Below are 27,446 nucleotides of genomic sequence, written 5' to 3'. Positions count from 1 at the left end.
CAAAAAAGCAGCTCACTGGAAAAAAAAAAAAGATTGGTGATATTGATATTCAGGTCTTAAGAACCAATTTATTTTGGATCCAGTGTAGCAGACATATTTTCTGTTTTATCAATTACTGAGAGGGCATTAAAATCAATTTCTCTTTGCAATTGCTTTAGCTTTGACTTCATGTATTGTAAAGCTCTGTTGGTAGGCATGTAGACACTGTTAAGACTGCTATGTCCCCTTGATTGAGCACTTTATCACAATGAAATGACTCTCTTTATCCCTGACAATATCCTTTGCTCTTAAGTCTTCTTTGTCAGGTTTGTGTTCATTGACAATCTTCACAGTGGCAGAAGAGAATTCCCTGCACAAAGAAACAGCAATTGTTTTACTGTTCTGGTCCTTCAATTCAGCATTGTTCAAAGAGATTTATTTACTGAATTCTTGAAATATTAACAAAAGATGTTTAGGAAATATTTACTCATTGAATAGGATGAGTGTCAGGATTTAAGTTTTATTTTTTATTTTTGAGTCAAAGTCTCACTGCTGCCCAAGCTGGAGTGTAGTGGCAAGCTCTTGGCCATTGCAGGCTCACCCTGCTGGGCTCAGGTGATCACTATGTATCAGCCTCCAAGTAGCTGGAACCACAGGTGTGCGCCAACACACGCCTGGCTAATGTCTGTGATTTATGGTAGAGATGAGGTCTCGACAAGTTGCTCAGGTTGGTCTCGAACCCCTGTGCCAGAAGCCGCAACCCCAAAGAGGCAAAATGGAGGCCACCCGAAAAGGGGAGAAACGCTGACGGGGAGCAGAGCCCCAGTGGGAAGCGGCCACGATGGAGGCAGAGCCCCACGGGCCCTACTGAAGGGCTCCTTTGGGTCTTAAAGGGATGCGTGCTTAGGCTTGGAAAACACCTCCCTTGATAAACAAAACAATTAGCCAGAATGTGCAAGGATGTGGAATTAGCAGTCAACCTATGTATAGAAACGTAAAAAGGGCTCAACAGCAAAAATTTCCCCCCTGAAGGGACAAGGGAATGTTTTTCTACCCCCTTTCCCGTAAAATTTTGCAACCTTTAGCTAAAAAGGACAAGCAAGTACTTCCTCATACCCTTTATAAGTAACATTGACAGTTGTGATTGATGAGGAAGTGAGAAACTGAGACAGAGTATCTCCAAAAACAGGTGTTTTCGGGAAAAACAAGTCACAGACATGCCTTTTGGTTTAAGAAACAATTAGAAAAAGGGTTAAAATTAAAGGATTAGAATTAAATAAATAACAGTTATAATTAAAAGATAAATGTTTATTATAGATGTAGGTATTAGTTAAATAGAAGTAGTAGAAGGAATAGGAAATAATTTTTAAGGTAAACTTAAAATTATACACACTTAATGTAGGCTTAAAATTAAATACACTTAGGATTAGAAGATCAATTTCATATATAAGTGTAGGTTTAGAAATATAAAATGTAAAATAGGTGATAAGAAAATAGCAAGTAATATAAGGCAATTAAAATTAAGAAAGTTAAATTTTTAAATTAAAGTAAAATTAATTAATATAGAGTATTAAGAATTCGTATGGGTAAGATACAGGTGGTTATATAAAAGAGAAAACAAGTCAATATATTGCTGCTAAAGGTATATTAAGAAAATAGATTAGTAAAGAAAAGAAATAGAATAGCGAAGGGAAGAGATTCAGTTGGCCTAGAGGTCACAGGTTGTGGCTGATAAATTCTTGGCAGCTGGTGTTTTGTTACATAAATAACGCCAGTGGAACAAAAAGAAACTTGTAAGGTCAACTTCCCCATAAACAAAAGGAAAAAACATGATGTAAACATTTAATGTGTAACGTGTGTTGCATTTTTGTGGGGACAGGGGTCAGTAAAAAAACTATATAAGCATGCAAGAACTGAATAAAAATTGGCAGAGTACTGAACTCTACCCAAGAAGTTGACTCCTGTCGTTCTTCGCCGTTCCTGATTCTCCCCATTCAGACCCTGACTCTCTCCTGGAGCTTGACTCCGGCACCCCTGGACTCAGGCAATCCTCTTGCCTCTGCCTCCCAAAGTGCTGGGATTACAGGCATGAGCCACTACGCTTGTCTAGGACTTAAGTTTTAAAAACGTGGTATAGTATAACCAGCTAACATGAGAAGCTTTCAAGGATCACAGACCTAATTCTTAATTCTTCATAGAAGTCTCAGTATTTACAGACTTGAAGAAATGTAAATTTCCAAAACACGACAAAAATCTAGCTTTCTCTACTCATGCTATATGCCGGAAAACTAAGGTTCATAGAAGGGTCAGGCAGGCCAATTTTCTTTAGCTAATAGAACAGATTGTGGCAATGAGTGGACCAGAATCCCAGTTTCCTGACTCAGAGCAGAACCCTCTGTATTACAGCACCTGTGCCTGTGGTTTTATTATATTCACTTCTTTCCTTCAGTTGTTTATTTGTAGCGGTGTGCAGAAGATGATATAGTAAAAAAAAAAATTAAATGAGTTCTGATTTTCCTAAGTGTTTGTAACTCAATGGCAGCCTGAATTTTAAACTTCCATTTTCCCATTCATCTGTAAAACTAATCTTTCACAGTTATAATTTCCTCAGACACCATAATTATTTTCAATGTGGTCTAAATATTTTTTCCATTTTTAAGACACACTAATTTTACTTTTTAAGTAACTCCAATGAGCTTGACTATATTAATCTCTGCCATAGTACAGACAGACCAAGAATGTATAGGCTCCTAGCAAAGAACATGTACATGAGGATGTTGTCAGTGAATATTCAGAGAATGTTCTGAGCACATCAGACTCATTATTATATGTCATGATTTTTAAAAGATTAAGAACCATGCATTTGAACTAGTAAATCGAGACTAGCTGGGTGGCACAGATTGCAATATTCCAATATCGTGAATGAGGTTTTTGGGTTTTTTTAACACATTAACAAGTGATTTCTAAACTTTTTGATGCAATTAAACATTTTAAGCTTATATCATACTATAATATTAGAGAACAATGGTTTCTGAACACAATGAACTTTTGATGACTTTAGTATAATTCTTTTACTGCTTATCTATTAATTTCACCAGTTATGGAGGCTTAGAATGAACCAGGCTTTACGCAAAGTATTAGGAATTCACAGATGTGTGAATAGTTCTTACAATCAAGAAACTTAGAATCTAATGAGGCAGAATATATGTAAATAAGGTTTAGTATACAGTGAAGAGATAAATAGTAATTCTGCCAAGTTACTGTTGTTAGAGGGCTATTATTGGCTTCATACCGAAAGCATATAAGTACTGCACAATAGTCAAATCCAAATGCCCTTCTTTCTCAAGGGACTCTGAATGTCTCCCATACAACAAGGCAAACAACATAGCTGAAGGGACAAAAAGAAAAGACAGCCCTGGCCCAGTGGCTTATGCTTATAATCCTAGTACTTTGGGAAGCTGAGGTGAGAGAATCACTTGAGCCCAGGAGTTTGAGACCAGCCTAGGCAACGTAGCACAATCAAAAACAATTAGCTGAGTGTGGTGGTATGCGCTATTGGTCCCAGCTACCTGGGAGGCTGAGGTAGGTCAAGGCTGAGATGAGCCAAGATGGCGCCACTGCAATCCAGCCTGGATGACAGAGTGAAACCGACTCAAAAGAAAAAAAAAAAAAGACAATTCCACGGGATACCATTAAAGCAGGCAACCAATAGGGATAAGAGCATGTCTGAGCCTCTCCTCATGTCCTCTTCTCTGCATGAGCTCTGGTGGCTCATCTTCTAAGGATGAGAAGCCCCTCCTTTAGGATCTCAACTGCCTCCTTCACGGCCCTATCTCCAGATCCAGTCACCCTAGAGGTAGTGCTTCAAAGTATGAATTTTACAGGGACACAATTCAGTCATAACACCTCCCACCTATGTGATCTCACATTTATAACTCCTGGTCTCTGTAGGCCTCCTGCACAGCAACACTCAAATTTTTAAGTTCCCTGAATTTCCCATATTTTCTCCATGGTGTTACTCCTGCTTTTCTCTCTGCTTACTTTTTCTTGCTTCTCTGCCTGGCAAACTTTCAGCTCAACTTTTTCTTCTCTGACTTTCCTCAGAAAGAATTATTTTGTCTAGTATGTAAGCTCTGATATGGCATTATCAGGTTAAGCTTTTGATGGCAGATGTCAATAAATATTAGTATTTTTTAACATATGAATGGCGTAATACTTTACAAGACCTCACAATACTGTTGAACTCTGAAGCTAGCTCTCCATGAAATTATATTCATGAGATACTGCTACGCAATCATTTCTTTCCCTCCAAATTTGATATCCGAAGTAAGAGACCAGGGACTCTTGTCTCAGACTTTCAGGTATAAATTCAACTGAGGAAATACCTACTAATAAACATTATTGTTAATTTTATATTGAAGTCTATATCTTTACCTGATTTCCTGAAGGTGAAGGATTTCTAATTAGGAAAGACAATGTTATTTAAAACAAAAAGGATAAAACAAAACAAAAAGGATAAAACGGGCACACTTGGGAAACCCAGGACTCCCTAATGATGTGGAACAACCTCTTCAAGATGACACATTAATCCACTGCACAATTATTCAAACCCTGGTTATCTCCCTGGACTGCTGCAGTCCATTTGATTTCAGGACATAGTACAGTGTATGTCTCAAATACTGAGATTACAATCAGATTTTCAAGTTCATGCCCTGTGTCTAGCATTCACAGTCAATGGGAACATACAGCCCAGATAATAGAAAAATCTAGCTGCTACATCTCCCACTCATAATAGAAACTGTCCGCTGACCCTGATAATATGGAAGTCACTTATGACATCTCATTGTACTCACAATAATTTAACTAGTGATTTCTCTACATAGATGATACTTCTTATGGTCTGAAATAGGTAGTCTCAGGTCTCAGTTTGTAATTAATTACTAGCTCTGTAAAGTTAGGCACATTTATTACTCCGTTGTTCACAGTTCTCATCTGTATAATAGGGATGATAAAGCCCCCTTCTCAGGACGACTGGCAGGATTAAATGAATTAATACATGTAAAAATACTTAGACTAGTACCTAGAATTTAGCACTCAAACGTTAGCTATTATATTTATTATTATTGAAGTATTGCTTACCTGGAATTAATCCAATTATATTCCAATACGTAAGACTGCAGTCTCAGAATTCTGCATAGACATCAAAGTTGACAACCAACCAGGTAAGCATCCATATGATGTCTTAAGTTTGTTTATGGGCCAGACTAGAAGATGTGAGCCAAATGCTTTGGTACACAAAGTAAAGATGGACCAAAAAAACCAAAACAACAACAACAACAACAACAAAGGAATGAGTGAAGAGGGGAAGCTATGCAGATAAACAAAACCGCTCAATTATGTCAGTTACTGTTTTTGTAGAGTTAAAAATATTTGTACCATTGCTGCTATTTTGGTGTAAGATTCTTTTGAAAGGATAGCATATCCTTTTTAATGCATTCATAGAAACCTTAAATTCTAGAAGTACAAGAAGTTCATAGAATGCATTCTATGAACATCTGAGCATATTCATTTTCAAGACCCATAACTGGAGTCCTTTTCTTGGTGTAATTTTGAAACCTGTAAATACTCTTGGCCATGCTAGCCATGGGAGTCGTCTTCAGCTTTGAGGTCCAGTTCAGCAGTGATTTCATGAGATATCTGTGGCAATCATTATAGACAGAAATTCTTATTTTTTTCTTCCCCCTCTGTCTCAGTGACAAAATACTGTTATGAGTTTTACTTGGAAGGTCACAAAAACTTGGAAACATTGTACTTCAATCTAAATGTCAGATTAATTCAGCAACCTTCTCTACTGCACTAAATGACTACTCTTTCCTTCTAGGTATTCAGGCGAAAAACTTGGGAGTCAATCTTTATTCCTCCATTTATGTTCACACCTCATACCCAGTTTACAGAAATCCTGTGGCTCTAGTTTAAAAAAAAAGGTCAGAAACCAATCATATCTTATTACCTGCCCTGGTCTGAGTTATCAGAGTATCTCACCTTAATTACTGCAATACTTTTTAAACTGGTCTCCCATCTTCTACTCTTACCTGCCTTCCCTATGGTCTATTCTCAACAAAGGAGCTAAAATGATTCTTTAAAAATTTTAAGTCATTAGACCATTCTGCTCAAAACCTTTCCATAGCTCCGTATCTTACAGTAAAAGTCAAGTCCCTTATAAGACATCTATATGCTCACTCACCAGCCTTCTTCCCACTTATACCCACTGACTTTGTGTATCTCTTCCTGCCGGGAATGCTATCCCTTTATGTATCTGCATGCCTAGTTACTCCCTCTTTCCTTCTTTACTCAACTGTTACTCAGGAAGATCCATCCTGACTCCTCTATTCAAATAAGCATGGGTCTACACACACCTATACAGCACCTAGCCTGTCCTCTAGTTTTCTCCATAGTGTTTATCATTAGTTAATACAGAAGTTCCCAAAGTTGGTCTCAGAACATTTGTTGAAGCTGGTGATGCTGATGCTGGTGGTCCAGGGACCACTTTTGAGAACCACAGCTTCAATGGTATCTCTTCTCTCAGGTTCTCAGTCTTTCTGCATTGGGTGGGGCTAAACCACTCAAACTTTAGGGACCACCTAAAGTGTCTGTTAAAACTCAGAATGCTGAAACTTATCCACAGAGTTTCTGATTGGGTAGGACTCAGATAGGGTCCAAGATCTGCATTTCAAATCACACTTTGAGAATCACCGTGAATATATGATATACTTTTCATTGTTTGTCTGTTTCCTCCCTGATAAAATGTAAACTCTATGAAGCAGGATGGTTTTCTTGTTTTCTCTTACAAACAACACCAAGCACACAGTAGCTGTTCAATAAAGAATACCTGTTGAAAATAAATGAAAATTGCTTACTCTAGTTTTACATTGGAAAATGTCTCCAAATTTTGTCAGATTTTATGTGAAAAAATACAAATACAAATATTATACAGTTCAGTCTCCTCATGCAAGAAAGCATTTTTAAGCACTGCGCCACAGAGACAACTGGGATTTTCTGATGGTTGGGAAATAAATAATTATTAACAATTTACATTATCATAGCATTAATATTGACAACAATAAACATTTGCGAAATGCTACTATTTGCTAAGCACCTCATGCACTGTATCCCAGTTAACTCGCATAACTGAGATGGCTAGTGGTGTTATTTCCATTTTGCAGAGAAGATCTCTGTCACACCATGCAGCCCCCTAATCAGTGGACTCCATCCATGGTTTCCATATTGTCTCTTTCCCTCCATGTGCACTTCCAATTGGCATTCAATAGGTAAGGTGTGAGATAGGAGGTGAGGGGTATATTTTTTAGTGTCCAGACATGTTAAGACTCAATTAAAATTTGCTAAACTTAATTTACCTTTTATAACACTAAAGATCATTCCAGGTCGGGTGTGGTGGCTCAAGCCTGTAATTTCCGAGTTTGGGAGGCGGAGGCAAGAGGATTGCCTGAGCTCACAGGTTCGAGACCAGCCTGAGCAACATGGTAAGACCTCGACTCTAAAATAAATTTCAAAATTATCAGAACATGGTGACACATGCCTGTGGTTCCAGCTATTTGGAAGGCTGAGGCGGAAAGATCACCTGAGCCCAGTAGGTCAAGGCTGCAGTGGGCATGAGCATGCCACTGCACTCCAGCCTGGGCAACAGCTCCGACTCAAAAATAAAACAAAATAAAGATGATCCCAGTCACTTTTCTACTATAATAACATTCTAGGGAACTATATCATAGCAGCTGGATTTCTAGATGCACACATTGAACTCTACAAATGTTCATATATCTGATAAAATATATGAAAACATTTTTTAAGAGGTGTTTTTTGGTGACTGTTATTGTGATAATTTAAATAGCTCATTCAGTCTGAATATTTATTGTACCAAACCCTGTGCAATAGCCTTATATTTATGCAGAGAAAAATAGACACACATGATTATGAGTTAGTGATTCACTTTTTCCCCCCTGCAGACTGTTAAACTAGGTATCCATAACTTTTTCTTAAAGGGTAAGATAGCAAATATTTTAGACTTGTGAGACTCTGCAGTTGTGGAAAGCAACCACAGACAAAACACAAGTGAATGGGTACGGGTATTGATTTGTTTCAATAAAACTTTATTTACAAAACAGATGACCAGTCCGTGGGTCACAACTTGCTGACCCCTTTGTTGAAAGATTCCAATCTTTGTGGCATGAATGAAATAAATTAGATAAATTTCAGGTAAGTTAAGTCAAATTTTACCTTTTTGAAAATGTTTCTTACTATGGAAACATCCACATTCCTATAACTAAAAATAATGACTTAAAAAATTCTGGCATGCAAATCAAAACTGACATTTGGCTCTGTCATAAGGTGAACTAGTTAAAAGAATCCTTGTATTTATTTTTACACAACACAAATGCAGGTGACACAGTAAGTTCATAATTTCCCACAAAACATAAAACTTAACAACTGGGAATCTAAAGTCTTATAGTCTTCTGTATCACTTACAGTGATCCACTCTATGGAATCCATTCCACAGCAGCGAAGAGAACCTTAACTTAAAGCACCAAGTTTCCAGGCATCACTACAAATATCTTGCTTTTGTTCTCTAATACATATAGTCAAACTGCCCATGAAGCCAATGCCAATTCACCTTAAGCTTCAATTAATAAGGGAAAGTAATTGGAAAACCAACATTATTCTTAAGCCTAAAAGTGATCCTATCTCCTTACCTAATTATTCCTCCCATGAACATTTAAAATTTTAATGTAGTTATATTAAACATGAATAAAAATTGAGTTCTGAACATAATGTCTTTCAGATTCATCTGAAAGTTTAGGATGTTCATATTTGTTTTATGTCTTAAGGAAAATAAAAACATGATCTCTAATCTAGAATATTCTGGCAATCTTTATTAAGAGTTAAATTTAGACTTTTATATAGCAAAGTAACATGGTCTACTAGCCCAAACATTGTAGATTAAAAAAAAACTGCCCTATAATGTATGTAAATTAAGATACAAAGCTTATTCCCAATATACATTTTATAGAGATGGGTTTTCATTTTATGAAGCAAGGTTCAATGAGCATTTTTAGGCTCTTGTTAACATCAGCCCTTTATACTCAGATGACCGGATCCACTAAATGGACAATGAAAACTGGCTAAGGCTGCTGCTGAATGCTTCAATAAAAATCTGATACACAGATTTCACTGTCATATTCTATGGAACTGAAGTCTTCCTTAAACTGTGATCTTGATAGGCTGAAGACAGAGAAATGAACTGTTAGATCCTTACGCCAAAAATACATGGGTCTATTGTACCAGGGGTTCATTCTCTGCCTGTTGTCAGTAACTTCAGTGCCTTCTGTAGATTCTGTACAGCGGTGCTTACATCTTCATACTGCAAAGCACTGCCTGCATATTTGCAGTATTTCTGAGCTCTAGCAAAGTCCTCTGGGGTTAGACGAATATCCCCTAGAACAAAAAAATAAACATATATATAAGAACATAAAAAGTGTTCCGTTAGGTTAGGCAAACACTTTTGTTTCAGATTTAAAAAATATTTAAGGCTATGTGAAAATACAAAGATTTTTATCTTTTTTTGAGTGCAGTGGCCGCTCCTGGCCACTGCAGCCTCGACCTGCTGGGCTCCGGTGATCCTGCTGCCCCAGCCTTCCAAGTAAGAATTTTTTCAATACCATCTGAACTTGGATAAATTTTCTTCATTCTTTTTCAGTTTTGTATTACTAATAAAAACCACAAATATGACAATACATAATAATTCATATAAATAAGATTTCCCTTCAAGGAGTAATAAACTAGAAGTATTCATATTTTAGTAAGTTAATTGCAAAATATAGTTTGTGTGAAATAAGGACAGTAATTTTGGTGTTTATGCTAGAATAGCTAAGCTTCTCTCATTAATGGAACAATACACACAGACTAAACTATTCAACCCTCAGTTGAACTAGAATATAAATATAACCTTTAATAAAATAGGCAAATAACAGACTTTATGCAAAAAATTACAAGTTAACTAAACTCTTTTTGGCATGATAAAAATTTTTCGCATTTCTGTGCCATCCATTTAAAAAAATTCTTAAGGCTTGCCAAAATTTTATATCATTAAAATGTACAATTAAACATGTAAACAATCACTACAATTTATTTCTCCAAAATTTATTCTCAGTAATTTTCTAATTATACATATAATTAATATATCCAGGGCTCAACTAAATAATGTGAGTAAAAAGACACACTAAAAACATTTAGTTTAATCTAAGATATGAATATCCTTGTATATATATTTCTAAAGACAAAGTTATAAACTGACATTATTTTGTTTTTTGAAATAACTACTATTTCACCATTTTCTTTGGAAATTTTTATGAAGAAAAGAAGTACTAATGAGAAGGGTGGGGCATTAAATTTAATGAGCAGATGATGTATTTTAATTATGTTTTTAAAATCATTACTTAACATGATTTGCTTAGTTGCTTTTAATTTACACACACACACACACACACACAGCAAAAACTTAAACATTTGCCATTATTAGGTAAAGATTTTAAAGTAGGTAGCAACTCCAGATAGGCTGATATTAAATTATGTTCCAAATTATTATATTCTAAAATTTTCAAAAAGAGCACTGAAATAATTTAAAGTTTCTAGTTCAGTGTCAAGTACCTATAGGCTGTTCAACAACTTTACCGTACGAATATGAAAAAGCTGATTGTAATTTAAATTATTTCTCACATTTTAAAATAAAGTTCATACAAACACTAAATTTCAGGTTTTAAGATAATAAACATATATTTACATATAGTAACTCGTGCAGGGTGTCATAGTAAGTCTTCAAATATTTGTTGAACTAATACTATTTTAGAGTATGTCAAATACAGTCCCCAGTTATGATAGTGTTAGAGACAGAATTTTTTTTAGTTTAACTAAAAGCTGCTTTATAAAAGTTGGTGCCCCTATGTTGGGTACATATATGTTTAGGATGGATATTTCTTGATGGATTAAAACTTTTATCATTATATGGTGACCTTCCGTATCTTTTAAATTTTTTGATAGCTTAAAGGATATTTTGTCAGAAAAGACCGCAACTCCTACTATCTTTTGTGTTCTGTTCACCTGAAAATTTGTTTTCCATTCTCTTACTTTGAGAGAGTGTCCATTCTGGTGAGATGAGTCTCCTGGAGACAGCATGTTGTTGTGTCATGTTTTTTAATCCAATGTGCTGTTCTGTGTCTTCTCAGGAGTACATTTGGTCCATTCATGTTCAGGTTATTGAGATTTGAGAGTTTATTCCTTTCATGAAGTTCTTACAGGGTTTGTTGCTGTTGTCATTGTTTGCTGGCTTTCTTTTGATTTCGGGGTTGATATATGTATGTATTTTCAATCTTTTTCCTGCATTCTTGGGGGAAGCGTGGTCGTTCTTTTTTCTTTCTTTCTTTTGTGTTTCATACTTTAAGCGTTTCTTGTAGCTGATCTGGAGGTGGTGTAAACTCTCAGGGATTGAATGTCTGGGAAGGATTTGAATTCCCCATTGCTGATGAAGCTTAACTTAGCTGGACAGAAAACTCTTGGTTGGAATTGTTTATCTTTGAGAATTTTGAAGATTGGACTCATCTCTTCTATCCTGTAGTGTTTCTGTAGACAAGTCTGCTGCTATTCTGATTGGTCTTCCCCAGTAAGTAGTCTGACCTTTCCCTCTTGCTGTCCTTAGGATTTTTTCTTTTATACCTATTTTGTGTAGGTAAAATATTATGTGTCTAGAAGTTGATCTTCTCATTTGATGTCTTGCAGGAGTTCTCTGAATCTCTTGTGTTTCAATGGTCACGTCTCTGATTAGATGAGGGAAGTTTTCTTTCATAGAATATTTGTTACATGGTGGTCTCTGTTTCTATATCTATCTCAGAAATGCCAATTAATTGTAGGCTTGGCCTCTTGATATAATCTTACATCCCTTAGAGGCTTTGTTCTGTCTTTTTAAGTTTCTTTTCTGTGTTTTTAACAGTTTGAGTTAGTTCCAAATTTTGGTCTTTAACATCATCTCAGTTATCAACTCCTTCACTCTTTACTCTTGTCTCTCATTTCTATTCATTCTATTAATATCTTGATGCCTGGGTTTATGGTTTGAGAACAGTCATTCTGGGGACTCTTAATTGCTTTAGTTCCAAAGTCTGTATTATCAGGTGCTGTTTGCTTAGGAGTCTGTATGAGACCTGTGTTCTTCTTTTCATCCTTCTTCACTTGTGATGGTTTTCCTCCCTCTCCTCCCATTCTTTAATTCCTCTGCTCAGTAATAGGGGAGATAGTTTTCACTTTTGTTTGCTAATTCCCCTATTTTTCCTTATGTAGATCCTCTGGATTTGTTCAATTTCGAGGTTGTACTGAGGATGAGGGGACTGCTTTTTGCAGTTTTGCAGTTTGATTAAGGTGTGACGGGGGAGTTGAAGTTCAGAAGCTATCTTCAGATCACAATATCTGCTGATAGGTGTGTGGGTCCCACCACCTTACAATTTTCCATGCGGTGACAGCATATGTATGCCCCCTGAAAGCAAAATGAGATAAGAAAAAGGAAAAGAATGGAAAAAGGAAGAAAGGGTATGAAAGGAAGATGAAAAGAGAGAAGGAAAACAGGCCCACCAACTAATGAATAAACAAACAAACAAAAACAACTAAAAAAGAAGCATACAAGTAAACACACAAAAAAACCCTGATGACATACTTGCCTTCAAAAATACCCATAGGCTAACAGACTGAAAAACACCAAAAAAGATAAAAAACATAACAAATACTAAAACATAAGCAAAAAACAGAAAAAAAAGAGCTCCCTCTGTGGCTGTTTCTGTAACTTCAGGTTCCTTTCCCAAGCACTGCTGCCGCTTCTGGCTGTAGCTGTGACAGGGAGCGGGCTCTGGTCCCCAGCCCCTCCTCTCCAGTCATGGCGCGGGCCTATCAGGTTCTCTTAGTGTGGGTCAGACACCCCACAGACTGCTGTGGGAGGAGGGTGAATCAGATCTGAACTCACCCAATTTGTCTGCTGCTGCTGCTGTTGCTGCCAAGTCTCCCACTCAGATCAGATGTGTCATGTCTGGTCCAGTGTAGAGGTGGGGCCTCTGTCTCTTTGTGTCTGCTTCTGAAGATCCCCTTTGGGTCAGTGAGGTTCATCCCAGAGGGGAACAGAGATCACCTCTGGGTCTCAGGTTGGAGGCTGCACAGAGCCAGAAGGGCTAACACGGGTCTCTGCCAGTTCCAGTACAGAGAATGATGGCAACTGATGTCTCTTCACCGCCAGTGGGCTCAGCTCCAGATTTCCTCGCTTCGCTTTCTCCATGGCTCCAACTGTTAGTGCCCGGCCTGCTGCCGCAGGTGGTGGCGTGGGTCAGGTGCCAGGTGCTGAGGAGCAGTTGACCTTCACTGTCTCCTCCTGAGATACCCTGAGAATGGTTTCCGATCCTGAACGTTGGGGGCTCGGATCTCAGGATAGTGGTGGGTTGCAGCCATCTCCAGATAGCCCCAGGTGCTTGATCCTGATTCTCCCTGCAGAGGGACTTTGACTCACTCAACTGCACTCACTCACTCACGCAGACTGTCCTTATGGACACACCCTCACAGAGACTTTCACACTCCCACTGGTCCCAATGCCTTCTTGTCTCCCAATCCATTTTTAAAAATACTTTATTTTTTAGAGCTTTTAAGTACATGACAAAACTGAGAGGAAGTTATAGAGATTCCCTTATCACCCCTTCCTCACAAATGCATAGCCTCCTTCATTATCAACATCCCCCACCAAAGTAGTATGTTTGTTATAACAGCCTGCACTGACACATCATTATCACAGTGTTCGAGATTATTATCACAGTGTCCACATCCTTGCCAGCATATGTTATTGCCTATCTTTTTGATATCAGTCATTTTAACTTGGATGAAATGATGTTGCCTTGCAGTTTTGATTTGCATTTCTCTGATGAGTAGTGATGTTGAACATTTTTTCATATAGCTGTTGGCCATCTGCATGTTTTCTTTTTAAAAATGTTCATATCTTTTGCCCACTTTTAAATCAGATTACTTGTTCTTGGGCTATGTGAACTCCTTATATATTCTGGTTATTAATCTCTTGTTGAAGGATAGTTTTCAAATGTTTTCTCACATTCTGTGGGTTGTCTCTTCACTTTGTGGATTGTTTCCTTTGCTCTGTAGAAGCTTTTTAGCTTGATCTAATCACATTTGTCTATTTATGCTTTGGCTGCCCGTGCTTCTGAGGTCTTACACAAAAAAATCTTTGCACAGACCAGTGTATCGACACACTTCCCAAATGATTTCTTGTAGTAGTTTCATAGTCTCAGCTATTATATTTAAATCTTTAATTCATTTTGATTTGATTTTTGTGTAGGATCTATTTTCATTCTTCTGTATATAGTTATCTAGTTTCCCCAACACCACTAATAAAAGATTGTCTTTTCCCCATTGCATGTTTTTGGCATCTTTGTCTTAAATGATTTGGTTGTAAATGTGCAAATTTATATCTAGGTTTTCTGTATTAACATTTTTTTTTTCTTCCTTAGTACCACGCTGTTATGGTTACTATTGTTTTGCAGCATAATTTGAAGTCAGGTAATGTGATGTCTCTGGTTTTATTCTTTTTGCTTAGGACTGCTTTGGTTATTCTGTTTTTATTTTTGTGGTTCCATATGAATTTCTGAATTCTATTTCTGTGAAGAGTGTCATAGGTATTTTGATAGAGTTTGCACTGAATCTGTAGGCTGCTTTGGGTAGTGTGGATATTTTAATATTGATTCTTCCAATACTTGAACATGCTATATCTTTTCAGTTTTTGTGTGTTCTCTTCAATTTCTTATAGCAATGTTTTATAGTTTAGACATTGTAGAAATTTTTCACTTCTTTGGTTAAATTTATTCCTAAGTATTTCTTGTTTCTGTAGCTCTTGTAAATGTAAAGGAGACTGCTTTTTAAATTTCTTTTTCAGTTAGTTTGTTACTGGTGTATAGGAACACTACTGATTTTTATATTTGGCAACTTTACTAAATTCATTTATCAATTTTAATAATTTTTTGTGTAGAATATTTAGGCTTTCCTAAACATAAATATTTATTTTATATAAGATCATACTGTTTGCAGACAACAGAAAATCTGACTTCTTCTTTTCAATTTGGATGCCTTTTATTGTGTGTATGTGTGTGTGTGTGTATGTGCCTAACTGCTTTGACTAGGACTTTCAGTACTATGTTGAATAAAACTGGTGAAAGTGGGCATCTTATCTTGTTGCAGATCTTAGCAGTAAGGCTTTTCACTTTTTCCTCATTCAGCCTGATGATAACTGTGTGGGTTTGTCATATATGGCCTTTATTATTTTGAGTTCTGTTCCTTGTATACCTAGTTTTTTGAGAGTTTTTATCATGAGGGATGTTGCATTTGTGCTAAATGCTTCTTTTTTTTTTTGCATATACTGAAATAATAGGGTCTTCATCCTTGATTCTATTAATGGTGATGTATTACATTTACTGATTTGTGTATGTTGAACCATCCATCCTTGCATCCTTGGGATGGATCCTACTTCAACATAATAATCTTTTTAGTTGGTTGTTACATTAGGTATGCCTGTATTTTGTTGAGGACTTTTGCATGTATGTTCATCACTGATATTGGTCTGTGGTTTTCTTTTTTGTTTTGTCTTTGTCTGACACTGATGTAGATCTGTTTGTTTTTAAATATTTAAACATTACAATAGCATAACTTTGTCTCCTGTTTCAAATGCTTACACTTCACATTTATTTTTTTTGTCTTATAGAACTTTGAAATCTTTACTTAGTTTTAAATCAAGTGTGAATTAAGGCATCTTTGTCTTTTCTCAGTCACAAAGGGAATTCTTTCAACGTTTCGCAATTAAATATACAAATGCTCCTCAACTTTCTAATTAATAGGATTAAACTCATCATAAATTGAGAATATTGTAAGTAAAAAAATGCATGTTGCACCTAACTACCTAACTTACCAATTATTATAGGTTAGCCTAGTCTACCTTAAATGTGTTCAGAACACTTACATTAGTTTACCACTGAGGAAAAATTATTTCACAAAGCCTATTTTATAATAAAGTGTTAAACATCTCATGTTATTTATTAAGTATCATACTGAAAGTGAAAAATGGAAGGACTGCATGGATACTGAAAGTATAGTTTGTAACGAAAATATATTACTTTTGCATGTTTATATATTTGAAGAAATGTAAATTGAACCATTGTAAGTCAGGAACCGTTTATATTAAATTTCTTATTTCAATATTCTTGGGTAACAGGTTTTTTTTTGTTCCCTTTCCAACACTCTGAAAATGTTCCATTCCCCACTGGCCTTTATGGTTTCTGTCAAGATGTCTGTCGGTCTGTTGTCAGATGACTTGGAGCTTCTTGATATGTTACTTGCTTCTTATCTCTTGTTACTTTTAGGATCTTCTCTTTGTCCTTGGTCTTTTAGATTTTGATTATTATATACCTTGAGGGAGTCTTATTTGAGTTGAATATATCTGACATTTTAAAACTTTCTTATACATCAACAGTTATATCTTTCTCATGTTTTAAAAATTTTCTATTACTATTTCTTTGAATAAGCTTTCTACCTCATGCTCTTACTCAGAACCCGCTTAAACAACAATAATTCTAAGATGTGGTCTTTTGAGGTAATTTTTCTACATTTTGTAGCCAGTCTATGTTTCTTTTTGTTCTGTTTTTTTTTCTTTCTCAAGATTGTGTATTTTCAAATAGTCGGTTTTCAAGCTAACTGATTCATTCTTCTGGTTCATTCTGCTGTTGAGGGCCTCAAAATAGTTCCTCAGTTCAGCAAATTCATTTGTTGGTTTTAAGATTTTTGTTTGATTTTTAAAAAAATTATCTCAATCTCTTTGTTAAATTTCCCTGATAAATTTCTGAATTGCTTTTCTGTGTTATCTTAGAGGTCACAGAATTTCCTTAAAACTGCTATTTTGAATCTTGAATTTTGAATTCCTGGTTAGAGGGATCACAGATCACTATCTCCTTAGGGTCAGTCACTGGATTTTTTGCTTTGTTCTTTTGAGGAAGTCATGGTTCCCTGTTTGCTGTTGTTTCTTATAGGTCTACATCATGTCTTTGTACTGAAGCATCAGTTATTTAATCCAGTTCTCTGAGTCTGGTTCATTTTGTATTTTCTTGTATATATTTACTCTTCACTGATAGGTCATTATCCACTTTTCAGATCTAGGTGGTGCCTTAAGCACAGTTTCACCTCAGCTCTAGTAAATGTTTAGTGCTACCTGCCCCAAATGGGGGAGATCCTAAAGGGATTATCCCAGCAATGTGAGAAGGCCTACAAGAGGTTCACGCCCACAAGGGCCTACAAGAGGTTCATGTCCACAAAACCTGTAAAACAAACTCTTATAGCATGATGCTGCTGAAAAGCCACTCTGGTTTGGTGTCTCTTTTAGATGAGTTACAGAGCAGTTTCTGGGACTGGAAATGGCAGTCTCACCTCCCCACTGGCTGTCCTCAGGGATATTTCTCTCTTCAGGCAGTCACAATACTACCCATGGGTTAAGGAAAGGACAGGCCTCCTGTCAGAAAATGCAAGGTGGGAACACTGGTTGTCCACTTCAATTTCATTTTTTCCAGTGTAGAAACCATAAGTTGGGGGGGGAGGGGTTTGCATGCTTGATGATAGATAGAATTGGGAGAAAGAGGTCATAAATGTGGAAGTCTGATTTTTCTATCCTATGTACCTGGGAACTGTCTTATCCTTGCACTTGAGCTCTAGGTTGTTGCTGGTATAGACCTTGAAGTTGCATATTTTTTTAGGGAGTGAAGTCGGCTTGCTTCTATGCTGCCATTTTATAAACTGAAATCCCTAGTTTTGCACTGTAAATGTAGGTATGTAATCATTTTGAATTAAATTTTGAGAAGGGTGTGAGGTCTGTGTCTAGATACTTTTTTTTTTTTTTGCACGTGGCTGTCCTGTTATTCTGGCACCATTAGTTCAAAAGAGTATCTTTTCTCCACTGTACTGCCTTTGCTCCTTTATCAAAGATTATTTGACTACATTTATGTAAGTGTATTAGTGTACTCTCTATTCTGTTTCATTGATCTATTTGTCTATTGTTTTGTCAATACCACAACTGTCTTCATTACTGTAGTTTTACATTATATTTTGAAGTGGGTATCAGTCCTCCAACTTTGTTGTACTCCTTCAATATTGTGCTGACTATTCTGGGTCTTTTGTCACTCCACATAAACTTTAGAATCAGTTCGTAGATGCACATCAAATAATGATATGCATCAAATAATTTGCCATGATTTTGCTTGAAATTGCTCTGAATCTAAAGATCAAGTTAGAACACCTTGACAATATTGTCTTCCTGTCCATGAACAAAGAATATCTCTCCATTTATTTAGTTCTTCTTTGACTTCTTTAGTCAGTTTTGTAGTTTTCCTCAGATAGATCATGAAATGTTTGTTGTTAGATTTATATCTGAATATTTTATTTTTTGAGGAGCAAATGTAAGTGGCATTTTGTTTAGATTATTGTTTGTATAAACAATGTTTTAGTAAACACAAACACAATTGCACTGTGATTTAATTTCAAATTCCACTTGTTATGTGTTGGCATATTTAAAGCAACTAACTTTTGCATATTAATCTTTATCCTGCAACCGTTGTAATTGTTTGTTTTAGGTGTTTTTTGTTACTCATTTCAGATTTTCTACATAGACGATAATGCCATCTGTGAACAAAGATAGTTTTATTTCTTCTTTCTCTATCTATATACCTTTTATTTCCTTTTCTTTTCTTATTGACTAGCTTGGACTTCCAATGTGCTCTTAAAATGCAATGGTATCAGGGGGCATTCTTGTCTTGTTACTGATTGTGGTGGGAATTTAGAGTTTCTCACCATTAAGTATGATGTTAGCTGTAGGTTTTTTGAAGATAATCTTTATCAAGTTGAGGAAGATCCTCTCTATTCCTAGTTTACTGAGAGCTTTCATCATGAATGGGTGTTATATTTTGTCAAATGCTTTTGTACATCTATTGATATGATTATGTGTCTTTTCTTTTCTAGCCTGCTGATGTGATGGATTATATTAGTTAATTTTGAAATGTTGAACCAGTCTTGCAACATGGGATAAATCCCATTTTGCTGTGGTGTATACTTCTTTGTACATATTGTTGGCTGAATCTGATAGTATTTTGTTTAGGATTTTAACATAGAGGTATTGTTCTATAGTTTACTTTGCCTGTAATGCCTTTCTCTGGTTTTTGTATTAGCATAAAGCTAGCTTCATAGAATGAATCAGAGGATACTCCCTCTACCTCTATATTCCGAAATAGATTACAGAGAATTGATATAATTTCTTTTTTTTTTTTTTTGAGTTGGAGTCTCACTGTTGCCCAGACTGGAGCGCAGTGGCCGCTCCCGGCCACCGCAGCCTCGCCTGCTGGGCTCCGGCGATCCTTCTGCCTCAACCTTCCGAGTAGCCAGAATTACAGGCATGCGCTACCACGCCTGGCTGTTTTTTTTATTTAATGTAGAGATGAGGTCTCGCTGCCCAGGCGGGTCTCGAACCAGTGGGCTCAGGCAATCCACTCACCTCAGCCTCCCAAAGGCACGGGATTACAGGCTGAGCCACCAAGCCCGGTTTAATTTCTTTCTTAAATGTTTGGTAGAATTCATCAGTGAGACCCATTGAGCCTGCTGTTTTCTGTTTTGGAAGGTTATTAATTATTGATTTAATTGATTTAACAGACACAAACATATTCAGATTGTCTATTTCTTCTTACGTGAGTTTTGTCTTTCAAGGAATTGGTCCATTTCATCTAGGATATCAAATCCTAGATGAAATAAACCAGCATAGAGTTGTCCATAGTATTCCTTTATTAATCTCTTATTTTTATTTTTTTGAGTTGGAGGTCTTACTTTATCGCCCAGGTTGGAGAGCAGTGGCATAATCACAATGATCATGGCTCACAACGGTCTTAACCTCCTGGGCTCAGGTGATCCTTCCACCTCAGCATCCCAAATAGTTGGGACTACAGATGTGTGTCACCATGCCTGGCTACTTTTTTTTTTTTTTGTAGAGATGACATTTCACAACGTTACACAAGCTTTTCTTGAACAAACGCCTGGGCTCAAGCAATCAGCCTGCTTGGGCCTCCCAAAGTGCTAGGATTATGGGCATGAGCCACCACATCCAGCTATTATCCTTTTCATGTCCACAGGATCAGTAGTGATGCCCCCTTTTTCATCTGTGATATTAGTAATTTGTGTACTCTTTTCTCCTTAGTTTAGACTGGTTATAGGCTTATCAATTTTATCAATCTTTTCAAAGAGCCAGATTTTGATTTCACTTATTTTCTCTACTATATTCCTGTTTTCAGTTTCATTAATTTGTGCTGTGATCTTTATTATTTGTTTTCTTCTGGTTAACTTGAATTCAGTTTGCTCTTCTTTTTCTAGTTTGCTTAGGTGGAAGCTTATGTGACTGATATTTATCTATTCTTTATTTAGAGTTAGAGTCTTACTCTGTCACCCAGGCTAGAGTATAGTAGCATGCTCATGGCCACTGCAGTCTTGACCTTCTGGGCTCAGGTGATCCTTCCACCTCAGCCTTCCAAGTGCTAGAACTACAGGGGCATGCCACCATGCCTGGCTAATATTTTGATTTCTTGTAGAGACAAGGTCTTGTCAAGTTGTCATACTGGTCTCGAAACCCTGGGCTTAGGCAATCTTCTTGTCTCCTCTCAAAGTGCTGGGATTACAGGCATGAGTCACCGTGCCTGGCTGTGACTGATTTTTAGATCTTTTGCTTTATACTATACATTTTATAAGGTGTCTTTTCATTTAGCTCAGAGTACTTTTTAAATTCTCTTGAAATTTCTTCTTGGCAGTGTTATTTAGAAATATGTTGGTAAATCTCCAAATATCTTGAGATTTTCCAGTTTTCTGTTGACTTCAAGTTTAATTCCACTGGAGTTTGAGAGCAGACACTGCAAGACTTCTGTTCTTCTAAACTTAAGATATGCTTTATGTGATCTATCTGAAACCACTATTTTTAGTTTGTGTATCCAGATTTTCCTATGCATTTCACTCATATGTATACGCAGAAATATATAGTTTTATTTTAAAAGTCTTTTATATTTTTCTTCCCTACACAAGGTTATACTATGTGTTATGTCCTGCAACTTGCTTTTTACTTACTATGTCCAGGAAATCTTTTCAAGTGAGAGCTACCATATTCTTTTTAATATGTCCACAGTACTTCATAGTAGGAATGGATCATTAATTAACTACCTTCCCATAAGTAAGCATGTAAGATCATTTTCTATTACTACTATAGACAATTGTGAAATAAATATTTTTGCAAATACATTCATTGTGTTCATGTCCAAGTATTTCTTTAAGATAGAGTACTAAAAGTTTAATAGTTTGGTCAAAATAAGCACTTGCAATTTTGATAGTAACATAATGCTACTAAAAAAATTTTTACCAATTTTTATTCCCAACAAGATCCAATAGTAATCCCATACCTTCATTTACACTGTGGATTACAAATCTTTTAAAGTATGTTTGCATCTACTGATATAAAAACAAACTCACTTCAATTTGCAATTTCTTTCTTTCTTTCTTTTTTTTTTTGAGATGGAGTCTCACTCTGTCACCCTCACTCTGTCACCCAGACTGGAGTGCAGTGGCCGCTCGACCTGCTGGGCTCTGGCAATCCTTCTGCCTCAGCCTTCCAAGTAGCCGGAATTACAGGCATGTGTTACCACGCCCGGTTGATTTTTTGATTTATTGTAGAGATGAGGTCTCGCTGCCCAGGCGGGTCTCGAACCCGCGGGCTCAGGCAATCCGCTCACCTCGGCCTCCCAAAGGCGCGGGATTACAGGCTGAGCCACCGAGCCCGGCTGCAATTTCTCTTATTATTGGTATGTTGGGTATCTTTCACACTTGCATTATCTGTTAATATTCTTACCCATTTTTTTCACTGAGTTGAGTTTCACTTATTCACCTGTAGAAGCTCTTTATATATATGCCCTGGACATTAATTTTTTACTATTAAAAAAATAATCTTGCCATTCCACTTTAAATATTTTCCTCTAACTTATGTGTTGTAGTTTAATGTAACAGGGGAGGGAGGATCTTTTACTGTATGTAATTTGTTACTTTTCATTTGTCTAAGCTATTAAGACACAACCAAATGAGACATAAGAATTATGACACAGGTCATAATGTAATGCACTTTTTTGGGTAGTTTTTTCTCTGATAGACAATTGTTTTAGCAACACTTTTGAATACATATTTTTGTCACAGTGATCCAAATGCCACCTTTATCATTAGTTTAATTCCCATACTGTGTGGCCTGACTTCTAGATTTGCTATCCCACTCCTTTGATCTATTTTTCTATTGTCTTTCAGACACTGTCACATCAGATTTTAGACAGAGCTTTTAGAGGTGAGAGAACTAGAGAGGGGAATCTGTAAACCAAGTTTTATATAGGAATACAGTATTAATTGGGCAGATTGTCTGTCTATTTACAAATATGTCCCACTATGTTCTTGGGTGATTTACCAGTTTATTACCGGTTCCTTATCTAGTCTCCTTACCTTAACATTATCTTCCCCTCATGAAATACACAAATACTCTTAAAACTAGGCCTTTCATAATTCAAATTAAAATTCAGAATTCATTGTAGCTCTTAATTTTAGGCCTCAAAACTCATCTGCTTTTGAAAATAACTGTGAAAAGTATAATAAAGTAACTCATATACTTAAATATAAATGAACACTACATTTAAATGTATAGTAAGAAGCATAGTTCCCAGTGCTTGAAGATGTGATTACTTATCAGCAAAGAATATGTGTATTATGCTCTACTTCAGATAGCACACACTTATAATCTCTTCTTTCTCCTGAAGTTTTTCAGTTCTGAACCAACTACAGATAAATCTTTCTACTGTCAAACCAGTACGTCAACTGACTACAGAATTAAAGGAACAAAATTTCTATAATTCACATTATACTTATAATGATATCACTTGACTAATGTGGCAGGGATCATGTTGGGCATTTTTTTATTTTCAGAGTGATATGTGCACATGATTTAGAAATTAGGATAGAAGTTAAGGGTTTATATCATAGGTAAAGTCATCTACCCTGTACCTCCCACCACACTCAAAATTATTTCTATTTCTTATTGTTTTCTAGGTTATTTCCCAGAATCTCAATTAATAAACTCACATCATTGCTTCTTATCAATTTTCAGACATCTACTGACACTTACTATGAAAGGCAAACGTTAGTTCACTTATACTCTTCTTTCCTTCTCTTTTGCCATATCTCCTTCAATTTCTACTAGTTCATTTAATTTCCCTAGTTACTTGCTTTTGTCTTTTACTCCTCAATCTATCAACTGAAAAAAAACAATCTGTAGGCATTCCACTTTTGAATATTCTTCACTGGCAACTTTCTTTTATCCACGTCCTCTCTCAACATTCAGAAACATCTCTATCTTCACTTTTTGCCTTGAATAAAGTATTCTGTGTTTGATCATAAGTTTTGTGCCATTTGAAGGAGAATGTTCTTTGTGTCCAAGTCAAATAAATCATTTTTAAAAAATTCCATAATTATATTATTGCTCAAATCATGGCCTGTTTGTGTTTGCTTCCAAACTGAAATTTCTAGTATAATTTTAAAGTTTTTCTCGAATCTTTGACTTTTCTTTCTTGCTGGGAGAATAATTCTATGGCTTTCTATCCATGTCTTTCATATGCTACAGTTTCTTCTTCTATATATTGCATGAAATTCATTTGATTTTTCTTAAAGGAGGAGAACTCTCTGACTTCCTATTCGAATTTCAGAGGAGGTGCTTTCCAAGCATATGAAAAAGCTGTCACAAAATGTCTCCTCTTTAGACTAGGGTTAATTTCACTATTTCTTATATCTCATATTTCTTTTTCTTGACTTTCACCTTTATCTTGATGACTATACCCTGAAGTTCCTTAAGAATGTCATGTGATAGGCAAAATTTGAGAGTTCTTAAATATTTTAAAATATTTATTTTGCCCTCATACTGGGCTAAAAGTTTGATTGGTTAAAGAATTCCAGGGTTCTGGTTCTAGACTGTAGACTAAACATATAAAATCAACTATTCTTCCTCTTGTAACCATATTAAAATGATACAGTGATACAAAAGAAAATAAATCCATACAATTGAATAGGAAAAGCAGAGAAGAAAAAGTTAAAAAACAAAGAGATATCCGATAAGAGATTACAATAACGTCTCCCTAGAATTATGGAGCAAAATGCCTGAAGAGTACTAGGACTGTAAGTTCAGTATCCACCCTGTCCCATACTAAAAAGGCTCTTCTCATTCCATGACTGAGAGGCAGGTGGGCTTAATGGCCAGTTCTTGCTTGTACAGGGAGAACTGAAAATTAAAGTAGAAAAATACACCTGCAGACATATTATCAAAGGAAACCCAATAACAACTATTAAAAATAATCAAGATCATCACTCTAAACATAAAAGGACTAAATCTCATTTGACATATGAAGAAAACAAACTTTGAATGAAAAAGACCAAAATAAATAGCACACTTGACTTGGAATAAAAAAACAGAGAACTCAGAAAGTAGCAAAATTACAATTAACAAATCAATCACTTAGCCTATGAACCAAACAACCAAAATAATTAACTTCAATGATTTTTCTTTTTAATAAGTCAGTTCCTTTCTTTTTAGATAATCTAATAATTTAGTGTATTTAAGAAAAAACATAATCTTGAACTAAACTAACATAATCTAGCATAAGCTCCCATGTCAGCTTTGGCTGCATGTTTGTGCCAATATATCCAGTAACACATGAAAAAAATAGGTACTGTAACAAAAGGAAACATCAATGGATGCTGGTATTTTTGATTAACATCAAACAATTTGAGTTCATTTCAGAATCTAGTGACAATAGGTATTCAAGGAAATCCATTTCAAATTATCTAGAAAGTCAAATTTAAGTATATATTAATAAGTATATATTAAATGTTCTTACATTTAAGTATATGACACTCTCAAGATAAAATTACAAAATAACATTCCCCAAACAGGAGACACAATATATCTCAAGAAAGAGCTGACTTACCCTGGGAAATTGTACTGAAAAGTGCAGGATCGATGGCAGGAATAGTCTGTGGAGTAGGTTGGATAGTGTTACTTGCTACACCTACAGATCAGAAAGCACAAGTGGGTATAAAGTTTTATAACTTTTAAATATATACTAGGAAAGCACGTAAAAGATCATGGGGAAATTTCACTACTTCATTTAATTGTTTTCTCGAACCATTAATGCTGAGATCCCCAACCTCCGGGACACAGACTGGTACTGTGGCCTGTCAGGAAACAGACCACACAGCAGGAGGTGAGCCATGAGTGAGTGAAGGTCTGTCTCCTGTCAGATCAGTGGTGGCATAGATTCTTGTGGAAGCATGAATCTTATTGTGAACTGTGTATGCGAGGATCCAGGTTGCATAATCCTTATCAGAATCTAATGCCTTATGACGCTCCCCACCCTACCGGGGCTGTAGAAAAAATATCTTCCCCAAACCAGTCCCTGATGCCAAAAAGGTTGGGGACAGCTGCATTAATGGGATCTAATTGGATATAATTATTTGATGTTGGAAGCTGATAGAGAAAATACATTATGAGTGTTTACATACAAGTATTGGCTATATATTTCCTAATATGTATTTTGTCTTATGTTTCAATTTATTTCTCACTTAAAGCTTATTAGTTATCTGTAGAAGTAACAAACTCTCTTCAGAATTTCAATTTCTTAGTCAATTAAATAACTGGGGGACAAGGTAGAACATAATTATGATTTAGTTTAACTTAAGGGATGAGTCCTATTTAACACTGTGCATGAACTTACAAACTACACATTTCTAATTTCCAGTGTATAAATTTTTAAGTTGATATTTTCAGATACCTTATAAGCAATTCATTCGTTTAAGCTTGTTAGAACTTGCCAAAACTGTCAAATTCAATGAATGTTGATTAATGGTAAAAAAAATATTAAAGCTGAAGATTATTAATCATTTAAAAATTAACAAAAGGTATTGAAAGTACCCCCCCCAAAAAACTTAAATAATTCAATCACTAGGGAAAGGAAATGAAGAAAAGTTGATTATTCCAAATCAATGGAGTTAAATAGTTTCACAAAACAGGGAGTTGGCCTTGAGAGAATAAGTTACATTCGAATAGGAAATTTGTAGTAAGGATAAAGTGGGAAAAAAACTGGGATAAGAAAAAAGGAACAGGAAAGAGTAAAAATAAAATGGAAAGTTTTGAGGGGCACAAACACATATCCAATAAGAGTTCTAGAATAATGGCTTCACAAAAGATGACCGAAGTTCTAAAATATAGTCTTTCTGATATGAAGATTTGACTTTGAAGAACTTTCTCATCCCTAACCTAAGGGAAAATATGGTTTAAATATATGCGGTTTTACCTTATTTAATATCGTGTTAGGGTAAACTAGTTTATTTTTGCAGCCTTTGGAACCATAAAAGTTATGAAAATCTTACTTTAAAACTAAAAATTGAATATAATTTTTTCAAAGTACATGGGGATAAAGAGAAAATGTCAAGTACAAGTTTTAAATAGTACAAAAAATATTAAGGTGGAAGCCTGCCTCTCATTTCTAATCTAAGCATGTTGGAGCTACTAACAGTTTTATTAACCTATTTGCTCACAAGCAGGTGTATGTGCAATCCAATTTATATATGTATACATGTGTATGTATATGTGTGTGTGTATACCAGTGCTGTTCTTTGCTATGAAATTAGTGTTCTTGTCTAAATTAAAATCCCCTAGAATGTATACTTTGTAGGTATGTTTTGCAAATGGTAGTTAAGTTCTGTATACTATTCTATACCGTGCATTTTTCATTTGATGTGTTTTAGCAATAATTCCAGATTAATATATATAAATCTTCCTTGTTCCTTTTAAATGACTACATGGGTCCTACTCTATAAATGTAGCACAGTTTATAAAACATTCCATTTCTGATAGATAATTAGATTGTTTTCTATCTTTTGCCACTACAGATAATGCTATAGTAAATATTCTTATATAACGTATGAATATATTTATAAAAAATTTATAGAAGTATAACTGCAAGTCAAGAGACATACAAGTTTTAGATCGACCAATTGCATGACTATTTTTGGTTTTGACAAGTGCTCACAAACTAAACAATAGACATAAGTTTCTCCACCAAACTTGACAAACACTTAAAGGCACATAAGTACAGAATATTTTTTTTAAATGTTAGAATGGCCGGGCTTGGTGGCTCAGCCTGTAATCCCACGCCTTTGGGAGGCTGAGGTGAGTG

The 27,446-nt window shown here is 35.7% G+C and overlaps 1 protein-coding gene across 7 annotated transcripts in view; it reads right to left on the bottom strand.

The window, feature by feature from the left end:
- Positions 1-311: 311 nt before the first annotated feature.
- VTA1 (vesicle trafficking 1) overlaps positions 312-27,446 on the bottom strand; it is an 80,014-nt gene continuing 52,879 nt past the window's right edge. For 2 of the 7 annotated variants that reach the window (XM_021714069.1, XM_008061305.2), the window contains exons 7-8: positions 25,197-25,242; positions 8,124-9,486 (exon numbers count right to left, since the gene is read on the bottom strand). In XM_021714069.1, coding sequence (XP_021569744.1) covers positions 9,341-9,486; positions 25,197-25,242 — 192 coding nt within the window. In that variant the 3' untranslated portion in view covers positions 8,124-9,340. Of the gene's footprint in view, positions 350-8,123; positions 9,487-25,196; positions 25,278-27,446 lie in introns of those variants that run through there. The other 5 variants (XM_008061302.2, XM_008061304.2, XM_021714070.1 and 2 more) reach the window with 3 other exon arrangements.

This window comes from Carlito syrichta, unplaced genomic scaffold, assembly GCF_000164805.1.
Source record: "Carlito syrichta isolate Samal-C Ts95f unplaced genomic scaffold, Tarsius_syrichta-2.0.1 Scaffold305200, whole genome shotgun sequence".
Classification (NCBI taxonomy): Eukaryota; Metazoa; Chordata; class Mammalia; order Primates; family Tarsiidae; genus Carlito; species Carlito syrichta.
The sequence above is the reverse complement of the archived record's forward strand: the minus strand, read 5'-3'. Positions and strand labels throughout refer to the sequence as shown.